This window comes from Asparagus officinalis, chromosome 8 (assembly GCF_001876935.1).
Source record: "Asparagus officinalis chromosome 8, Aspof.V1, whole genome shotgun sequence".
Lineage (NCBI taxonomy): Eukaryota > Viridiplantae > Streptophyta > Magnoliopsida > Asparagales > Asparagaceae > Asparagus > Asparagus officinalis.
The window spans coordinates 84,256,648-84,267,588 of record NC_033801.1 but is presented as its reverse complement, the minus strand read 5'-3'; the positions used below and the strand labels follow the sequence as shown (position 1 = coordinate 84,267,588).

General features: G+C 37.8%; 2 protein-coding genes across 2 annotated transcripts in view; both read left to right on the top strand.

Annotated features, from left to right (window-relative positions):
- Positions 1-2,684, top strand: part of LOC109821460 (agamous-like MADS-box protein AGL104) — a 4,033-nt gene extending 1,349 nt beyond the window's left edge. Inside the window, exons 7-11 of the mRNA XM_020387645.1 lie at positions 493-500; positions 715-771; positions 891-1,021; positions 1,338-1,503; positions 2,418-2,684. Coding sequence (XP_020243234.1) covers positions 493-500; positions 715-771; positions 891-1,021; positions 1,338-1,503; positions 2,418-2,561 — 506 coding nt within the window. The 3' untranslated portion in view covers positions 2,562-2,684. The remainder of the gene's footprint in view (positions 1-492; positions 501-714; positions 772-890; positions 1,022-1,337; positions 1,504-2,417) is intronic.
- Positions 3,016-4,469, top strand: LOC109822108 (putative uncharacterized protein DDB_G0290521). Its single transcript, XM_020388274.1, has 2 exons — positions 3,016-3,335; positions 4,024-4,469. Exons 1-2 carry the CDS (start codon positions 3,017-3,019, stop codon positions 4,278-4,280), a joined length of 576 nt encoding a protein of 191 aa, XP_020243863.1. The 5' UTR covers position 3,016; the 3' UTR covers positions 4,281-4,469.

Sequence of the window (10,941 nt, the reverse complement as noted above, 5' to 3'; positions counted from 1 at the left end):
CACACTATTTTGTATTTTTATCAAATGTTTCATCAAACAAATTAAAGGAAGCCAAACATTCAAAAAAAAAACATATAACTCCGTAAGTTAGTAAATTACATGATAGATCCCTTGATTTTATTTTTCATGACTGCACATTTCTCCATCGTGAAGTTTTATTTTCAGCACATATCCAAGGTTCACGCGGACCAAGATATGTTTTTTTTTCTTTCTTGTTTGCTAGTAAATATTTTCCTTTTTCTGCTCGCCTGTAGTTAATTGTCGTTAGATATGTTTAGATTCATGGCTCAAAAATAACTAATCATTTTTTACTCAATTAGGCCCAGCCTAGGCAATCTACCTAATGAGTATTTTAAACCTAACAAAAGATAATATTGGATTTAAAATTTATCGTATGGAAGGAAACATTATGAAGTTTAATCCTTTATTTTCAAATTACGAATTTTTTTAAAAATTTATATGATCATCACATGATCATTTTTAACCTTTAAGATGTCACAGTGCTAACAAAGTAAATTGCGTGAGTGAAAAATATTGAAAAGTAAGCTATACGTATATCAATCATGACAAACTTTGAGAAGGATGCATGTAATTTACCCTAAACAGGGAGTTTTAAACCAAATGGTCATGACCGGGCACAACTTTATTTATTTATTTATTTTTATAACAACTTTTTTCTTAATAAGTATTTTAATTATCACTTTTTAATTGCAGAAATATTTGCTGAGTAATCATCTATCGTCCTATGATCCATCCTCCTCTAACTTGCAGGTAAATCACTCAAAATTAATATATTTTTGAATGGAGACATAAGATCATATCCTGTGACTTAAATTATCAAATTCAATTAATAAATGTTTGATGGATTTATTTTTTAAAAAATGGTTTAGATGTTCCTGCAACCTCCTCAAGAGGGAATGACCAATGCATTTGGGAATGATGTGGGCCAGTGGATCCCAGAAGGAGCACCCAGCTCTAACAACCAAATTTTTATGGTTCATGATTCTCTACTGCCCATTAGGTACATCTCATCATATGACCATCTATGTACTTTTAGTATGGCGGATAGACCCCAGGTTAATTATTTTTGTTTTATTCTTGAGAAAAAATTTTAACAGACATAGTCTATAGGTGAAATTAGTTAATCTATCAAGGGTTAAAAGAGTAAAAAAAAAAAGGTTCTCGGGAGTCAAAATGAAACTATCAGGACAATAAGTTTGAAACACGATACTAAATGAGGTCTATATGCGATTAACCTTTTTTTTAAGAAAAGCATGATGGTTAATATGTAGGTGTGATTTTATTTAATGTAGTAAACTTTTTGACGTAATGGACAGGGATCATGGAATTTATGACCCCATGTCATCGGGTGCTGGTCTACAAATGGACCCACGAATAGCTGGCTGCCAAATCGGCAACCAGAATGACCCGTGGCATCAAGCGTACACGTCAACAGAGCTTCTCACGGCTTTTATTCAACCCAACCCTTTTCCTATGATGCAGGTCTTTTATCTTGCCATTGAAGAAATGATCGGTATTATTAACAGTTGCTATATTTTTATGTTTGTTTGAATACTACTCTGTTTTCACTTATAAGTGAAAACAGAGTTATACAATGGGAAATTGAATACTGATGGATGAAATACAGAATTAAGACTATGATCTACTAGATTAAAGTTGTATCGAAGTAATACTTATGGAGATAGCAGATACATGATAAATAATATTGTTTTATGATTAATGCCATTAGCTTTTTGTTAGGATCTATCGTATATAGAACATGTTTGGCAAACACCTTTTTTTTTTTTTTCTTATAAGTCTAAAAAAATATAAGCTAGGGTAACCCAGGTTAATTTTTGGTGGCTTATAAGCCACATAGTTTGACCAAGTAAAAGACCATGATATACCTTAACATTTAAGAAAATTCAAAAGCTCTCTATTCTATATTTTCAACTTTTTTTGGTCATTTTAAGAACAAATATAGATTAGAAGTCACTCATCTGCCGAACATTTTACTGTTCGAAATGGGTTATAATCTATTAAGCTTATCAAGCACTTTAGATTCTATTCACTTGAATTATAAGTCATTTTGTGGGTTATAAACTAAGTGGGTTATAATCTAAAGTTGCCAAGCATAGCCATAGTTGTATTTAGACATGGGAGAAAATAGACCAATAAAATTAGGAAAGTTGATTAAAAATATTATTTATTTATTTATTTATAGCATAAGTCCGCCTAGTATTCTCCATTTTTGAAGAAAAAATAGCACATTAAGTTTCACCTAAGATCTCGTTTACTGAATTAAAATTTAATTAACCTTTTAAAATATTACATTGTATTAGTTTTCTTAATTTAAGAGTCTCCTATATTGTTATTCTTAGATAACAGACTTATAATGTCATGAATGCATATTGCAGCGACCAAGCGCATCCCAAGATTTGCCGCCAATAGTCTCACATGAGCCCGCAGAAGCCACAACAAGCTGCTCACACGTGCCAGAGGAAGATAGTGGTACATGTGTCCAAACTTTTGAAGAAAACTCAAATATGAATGCCAACTAATGTCCGTCAATTTATTTGATAAATATCCCAAATATCCCAGACTATTTGTATGTTTGGCATGTATATTACTTTTGGAGCCAAGGGCTTTTGAAATTGTATCTAATGAATTTGAAAATTTTAACCTTTTTGTACGTAGTTTGGAAAGGATCGAGTGCACAAAGAGAACTTGTAATATCAATGGGTATCAAAATTCAAAATTATTATGAGAAGGAAGAAATTATGGGCTCCGCAAAACTTGAGTTACTTGTCAAATAAATGAATAATGCATCTGCTATGTGTACCAGTTGATAACACCAAAAATATTCTGAAATCCCTCCTATTAGACTAAAGATGACATCAAAATACAAGAATCCTAACAAACATGAAACTAACAAATATTTCCTCAAACTCCCTAGCTTCTTATTATAAATGCGCATTATCTCATTCCAATCCGACTAAGATTCCAAAAAGCAAAAATGAAAAAGCACTTCTTCTTCGTCTCTCTCCTAGCCATTCTCTCTCTCTCCTCCGCCGTTTCTCCTTCGCCACCACCGGTTGCCAATAAATGCGACGGTCTCATCTTAAATCTCTCTCCTTGTTTGGATTATGCAGCCATGGGGTCTAATGTGACTACGCCTAATAAGAATTGTTGCATAGCTTTGGCTTCTCTCGTCGAAAAGACCCCTGACTGCGTTTGTCCCATTTTTAGCTCCCTTCCTGGCTTCAATGTCAACATGACTCGGGCTCATACCATACCACAGGCTTGTTCTGTTAAGTTACCCCATGAATGCAAAGGTAAATTTGTCTTTTTTTTTAAAAAAAAAAAATTCTACAAGAAAATGGAGTGTAAGAAATTGTCTTCAGACATCATCTTTTAGTATTTAGAGTATATCACTTTCTAACTAAATGTATATCAAGAAACACATAGGGGATTAGATTTTTGAATCACAGTTATATAGTGGTTTAATATATTCACCCTTTTTCTTTTCTAGTTTCTAAGGTTTGGACTCACTTTAGTAGTATAGTGATCATCTTTTTAATCATATATATTGCCTATTATTTCATATGGATAGTTATGATTCGTCTCAATCATAAACAGTTGCAATAAACAGATTTAAATATCAAGTATGTTCTCTTTTTTTAAGTGAGGTAGTCGCTCTTTTTTCATTCTCTTTGTATTAGTATGTTTGGTACATCTAAAATAGAAATTTATAATTTCCTCAAGCACAACCGTCCACTGTTAATGGACACCGGACAATTATTTGTTTGATATAAAAAGTAACATAAATACAAATCATGAAAAATATATTGCTATCAATAATTACAAAATCTTAACAATTTAAATATTATCAAATTGTTATGATTAACAAAATAGTTTTCATGTCGTTATACATCAAATATTTTGCTTGAGAGCCTACTTTATAATCTGAGGATATACTACTCTAATGCAACGATTACTTTCATTTCTCTTGATGTAATGCAGCTCCACCGAAACCTACACCCTCATCGTCGCCGCCAACTCCAACGCCAACTCCATCTCCATCTCCAACTCCGGCACCAACTCCATCTTCGGCACCAACACCAACTCCATCTCCATCTCCGATGCCTGTACCCGCTCCATCACCCGTAGAACTTTCTCCTCCTGCTCCGCCTGCTGAAAATGTCTCCTCCGGATCAATAGCCATCTCTGCTTCTTTCATGATGCTGTTTGGTGCTCTTGCACTCAGAGCATTGTCTTAGGTTTTATTAATTATTTCTACCTAGTAGAGTTGATTGACTAGTGGTTGTGTGTTCAGATGTGCAACATCTTGTTGCATCTCTTTAGGTTGAACTTTGAATTTTGAAGAATTATTGTCATTTGGTTTGCTTTGGTTACCTGCACTTAAAGTTGCTTCGTTGAAGTAGATCGTTGTTGAATTTTTTTTGGGATTTTCCTTTGCTTAGTCTATTTTCGTATGTGAATTATCTTATAAACTAGATGTTTTTAAACAAATATATCCTAACGATAGATATAATGCATAAAATTGATTGAGTGAGATACTTATTATGGGTTTACACTTAGAAAGTAATATTTTTCTGTTCAAAGGCTTAACGTCCTTGTGAAGATTGGAGAAATCTCTGTTATATTCATGGTAAGTACTTATGGTTACATAGGATACTAGATAAGCACTTGTGGTTACAGAATTTTTTTTTTTATGTGAAATAGGTTTGTGAACTGTTTGAACTTTTCTCCTTTTTTTTGTTTGAAAAACATATATTATTAAGTCCACATATGTGCCCATCGCGGATGATCATGGGTCCGATTCGAGTTGGGTTGTCCAAAATTAAAAAAATATGATAAAAAATCACCTATATTAATCTGCGGTTTTTACATAGTTCTTTTTTTTCCGGCAATATTTGTGAACGTGACTTTGAAGATGAAGGAAAAATCAAACCTCTCCAACCCTCTCTCTGACGTTTTCTTTCAATTGTCAAAACTCACCAACCATTCTTGTATTATTTTATTAATATTTTGAGCTTATAAAAGGGAGGTTGTGGAGAGTTCTCAGAGCACGAACAAACTCAGAGAAAGAAAAGAAAAGAGTTGAATAGAGAGAGAAGAGAGTGAGATAGAAAGGTTATCCCTTTCTTTGTGAAAGTCTAGTTAGAGAGTGGTCTCCTCTTTTGTATTCTTTTCTTTTGGTGGTTAGTAAATTTCTCTGTTATTCTTGCCCGTGGACATAGGTCATACTGACCGAACCACGTTAAATTCTGGTGTGTTGTTTTTTATTTGTCCACCCTTGTATAGACATCTTCTGTGTCTGTGAAGCCCCTCCGTTACAACAAACTGGTATCAGAACCTGACTTAGAGTACGTGTATCTGCTTATCGTATGCTCCGTGGCTTCCACTAAAAGTGGATCCTCCACATCAGAAAATAAATTAGATTATCATTTACTCTTTAAAGGCATTGGGTACTATTCGCATGTACGGTACTATTTAAAAGTAGTGTTACTATTCATACGTACGGTTACTGTTCGCAAATATGATTACTGTTCAATACAGTTACTGTTCTAGTTAGCTTCAAGATGTCTTCTGCGAAATACAAAGTGGAGAAATTCGATGGGAGAAACAGCTTCAGTTTATGGAGAGTAAAAATGAGGGCTCTCCTAGTACAACAAGGACTATTCAGTCTTATCCGAAAAGGATAAGTTACTGGAATCTATGTCCGATGATGAGAAAGAAGAGCTGGAGATAAAGACGCATAGTGCCATACAGCTCTGTTTGGCCGATGAGGTCCTACGGGAGGTTGCAAATGAAGATACTGCCACCGACTTGTGGTTCAAGTTGGAGAGCTTGTACATGACGAAATCTATGACAAACAAGCTTTACTTGAAGCAACGCCTCTTCACCCTTCGCATGAAGGAACGTATGCGAATTAAAAGACCACTTAGATGAACTTAACACTATTCTTATGGATTTAAAGAATATTAATGTTAAAATTGACGAAGAAGATCAAGCACTCATCTTGTTATGTTCATGACCTCATTCCTATGAAAATTTTGTCAATAGCATATTATACTGTAGAGATACACTTTCTTTGGAGGATGTCAAATCAGCCTTACATTCAAAAGAGTTAGGGCAGAAAGTGTCTGTCGTAGGAGGAGAGGATCAAGCTGAAGGCTTGTTCGCTCGTGGTCGTCCTGAAAAGGGTGTTGGTGGTAGAGGCAAATCTAGAAACATGTCTAGATCAAAGTCCAGGCCAAGAAGAAATATTGAATATTATTACTGTCACAAATATGGGCATATAAAACCAAATTGTCCAGCGCTCAAAGCAAAGGACAATTCACAGTCGAAGTCTGGGGATGTAAAACCTTCAGTTGCCATTGTAACTGAAGATTCTTCTAGTTCACATGACGTTCTTTCAATTAGTATTAATACTCATTCACAAGATGGGTGGGTTCTTGATTCGGGTTTTTCCTACCATATATGTCCATATAGGAATTGGTTTGTCACATATCAGTCTATCGATGGTGGGAATGTCTTGTTGGGAAATAACATGCCTTGTAAGACTGTTGGTATCGAATTAATTAAGATTAGAACACATGATGGTATTGTTAGAACATTGAGCAATGTCCGTCATATTCCAGAGTTAAAGAAGAACCTCACTTCTTTAGGCACCCTTAACTCAAATAGTTTTAAGTTTTTGGCTGAAGGTGGAGTTTTGAGAGTTACTAAAGGCTCTCTTGTTGTGATGAAAGAAAAGAAGGTAAATACCCTCTATATCCTTGAAGGCAGTACATTAACAAGTGCTGCAGCAGTATCATCCTCAGAGGATTCATATTCAGACACTACATATTTGTGGCATATGCGGTTAGGACATATGAGTGAGAGAGGACTGGATATATTGAGCAAACAAGGTCTGCTTTGTGGTCAGAAAACCAGCAAATTAGACTTTTGTAAGCATTGTGTTTTCGGCAAACACCATAGAGTATCCTTTAGTACCGGTGTCCATAGAACCAATGATACTTTAGATTATATCCAATCAGATGTTTGGGGTCCCTCTCAGGTTCCATCGAAAGGTGGAGCTCGTTTTCTGCTAACATTGATTGATGATTATTCCAGAAAAGTTTGGGTGTATCCTTTGAAGAATAAGAGTGATGTGTTTGTAACCTTCAAGCAATGGAAGGTTATGATTGAGAAGCAAACAGGAAAGAAAGTGAAGCGCCTCAGAACCGACAATGGGATGGAGTTTTGTTCCACAGAGTTTGACCAGTTCTGCAAGAATAAAGGTATTGTGCGTCATCGTACAGTTCGGCATACACAACAGCAAAATGGAGTTGCAGAAAGGATGAACAGAACACTTTTAAAGAGAGCTCGGTACATGCTCTCTAATGCCGGTTTATCAAAAGACTTTTAGGCCGAGGCAGTCAATACAGCTTGCTATTTGGTAAACATATCTCCTTCTACAGCAATTGATTTTAAGACTCCAGAAGAGATATAGTCTGGTACCCCCGCTAATTACTCTCATTTAAGGGTGTGTTTGGATTTCAATGGGGTTAAGGGAAGTTAAGGGAAACTAGGTGAGAGAATGGAAGGGAAGGGAAGGGAGTTCCCTTCCCCTTGGTTACACCCCAATTTGGGGGGTAACAAATTTTATACTATTAGGGGGTGAACCAAGGGGAACTAGGGTGAATAATTTCACCTCCTAAATGTTCACAAACAAGGTGAATGGTTCCCCTAACTTCCATTTACTCTTATTCCCCTCAATCCAAACAAGCCCTAAGAGTATTTGGTTGCTCTACTTATTTTCATGTTAATGATGGTAAGCTTGAACCCAGAGCAAAGAAAGCTATCTTTCTAGGATATGCTACTAGGGTGAAGGGATTTAGATTGTGGTGTTCTGATCCCAAGTCACCTAAGTTTATTATTAGTAGGGATGTTACTTTTGATAAAAAATCCATGCTTCATCCGAGAAAGGAGTTTGTTATTGATCCTACAGGTACTGAAAAGGAGTCTACCAAGAAGGTGGAGCTAGAGAGCTCAGCTTCAAAGAGAGTGCTTGAGGGCACTCATGTTGAACCAGTTGATACTGCGAAAGGTTCAACTTCAGATGCTGATACACCACAAGAGCAACAATATAATATTGCCACCGGGAGAACAAAAAGGCAGATCCGACCTCCTCAACGCTATACAGACATGCTTGCTTATGCTTTGAGTATAGCAGAATGGATTGAGGTTCCAGAGCCTTCTACTTATAAGGAGGCTATTAGTGGTAATGAGGCTGCAAATTGGACTGTTGCGATGACTGAAGAGATGGAGTCTCTTCACAAAAACCAGACATGGGAGCTAGTGAAGCCATTAAGGGGACAGCAGATCGTTGGATGTAAATCGGTCTTCAAGAAGAAAGAAGGAGCTCCGGATACAGATTTTATAAGGTACAAGGCACGCTTGGTAGCAAAAGGTTACAGTCAGACCGAATGTGTAGACTTCAATGAAGTATTCTCTCCAGTTGTAAAACACACCTTAATCCGTGTGTTTCTTGCCATGGTTGCTCATTTTAATTTAGAGCTTGAGCAACTTGATGTGAAGACGGTGTTTGGGTCAAAAGTTGATGTTTTCATTGTCATCGAATCTATTACAACTTTGGTCATTACAATAAACTCAAACGAAAAGAAAAGTTAATCTTTTTATAAGATCTTCTTTACACAATGAAAATAAAGATTACAACTCTTGTCAAACAGCGCAACGGACGTTTATCACCCGCTGCTTGTGTGGATTCTTTGCCTGTGCCGGGGACGTTAATATCCGTGGACCGCCGCGGATCAGATCTGGTTAGCAGAAGTTAGATAATCAATGCTCTCACTTCACGAAGGAAGTGATTGCAGTAGCGGCGATTTTGACTAAGCAAAATCACGGTTCTTCTCGGGATTTAAGACTAAGCTTAAATCCGGAGGAATAGAGGATGGGTCTCAGATCTCTTGAACTCCACTCTTTATGCACAGGAGATCGCCAAGATCTGCTAACCCTCTCCGAAATTCGTGGCTATGCACTTGAGAAACCGGCAGCACCTCGCCCTCTTGATCTCCCCCCTCCCAAAAATGAACATTAGAGCTCTTATTTATAGGCTTGGTTGATGGTTTCTTCATCTCAAAACGAGGGATTCCCTCTATCTTCAGTTAGTAACTGTCTAACAACAATATCAGAGCAGTTGGAATCCAAAATCCCGAAAGAATCCATAAAAGAACGGAGAAAACCAACTTTTGGCCGAACAGTCACCTAGTGGCTCGGCCTGGCCGGGCCACCAAATGGTGGCCGCTTTGGCGCGACTCGGCCGCCAGGGGCTTTATCTGTTTTTTGGGTTTTGACTTGTTCCGTCGTTACGTGTATTTTATCGTTTCGTTGACTTGTACGCTTTCCCGATTCGTTTCGCGAACGCATGAATAGCTTGTCGGTGGTCGATGAGCGTGCGGGCCACTTGGTTCGCCGATTTGGTGGCTGGTGAGTGTATAGGCTATTCGGTTCGCCGTTTCTCTTCATGTGTTCATCGGCGTCGGATAATCCTCTTAGACTTAGATAGTGGCGTTCATCACCTTCTCTCTGTCTCGAGCTGTGTGTGGATACCTATAGGCATTTTTAGACGCCTACAGATACCCCCTCCAAAGTATTTCAGACTCATTCTTTTATGGAGGAGTCTGGAATGCTTTGGATATGATAGTCCCCCGCCTTTAGTCGGTGTCAAAGGACCTGTGAACTGTTTCAATTCTTAACTTCCTCAGCCTTCAGTCTATCCAATGCTTTGTCGAATAGATGAAGTTCTTCCGGCGCTGTGTTTATCATCTGACCGTTGTTGAAGTCTTGAATCGAAATTGGTGAGTTAGTTTTGGCTCGTGTCATTGAGTTGACTTTGAACTAATTATCTTTGTCGCAACGCGTTGACTGACGTTGACCTAGGGCTACGCGTTGCTCGGCGTTGGCCTTAGGGTTTTGTATTGATTGGTGTTGACTTTCATCGCAATGCGTTGATTGGCGTTAACACAGTTTATACTCATACGTTTGCTGGAGTATACACAGTTTAAGCTCTTAAGATATTGGATCATGGCGATCCCAAATTTTAGACTGCGGGACCAACCATTAAAGTTATTTCGTTTACAGATATGGATCTTATCCCGAAGTCGTTGGATGCTCAAGTCACGAGACCAACTATTGGGGCTGGTGCGTCAGTGACTTTCGCATATATAGGATTTTTGGCAAACCCTCAGCCATCAACGGGTTTGACGAGCCTTTGATGAGCCTTTACCGGCTACCGTTTGAGTCGGGCTAGCATGCGGATTATTTAAGTCTATTCCGCATGTGACGTTATGCTAGAAGAGTTAACTCTTTTAGTGCTACGATATTGAATACGTAGACTTCGTCTTTCTTACGGGAACAGACTACCCGGCAACGTGTGTTAGACGCTGACTTAGGATTTTTGGCAAATCCTCAGCCTTCAACGGATTTGAGGTGCCTTTACCGATTACCGTTTGAATCGGGCTTGCATGCGGATTGTTTAAGTCTGTTCCACATGTAACGTTATGCTAAAAGAGTTAACTCTTTTAGTGCTACGATATTGAATACGTAGACTCGGTCGTTTTCACAGGAACGAACCAGCCAACAGCACGGGTTAAGCGCTGACTTATCCCTACTTAGGCTTCGGGATAAAATACCCCAGACTGGTATTCTGGTGTCTTTTTCAATCGGTGAAAGACTAAACCGGCAACGCGTGTTAGGCATTGACTTATCCCTACTTAGGATTCGGGATAAAATTCCACACGCATAAAAAGCATGGATTTTTGTTGCTGCGATATTGAATACGTAGACTCAGTCGTTTTCACGGGAATGAACCACCCAGCAGCACGGGTTAAGCGCTGACTTATCCCTACT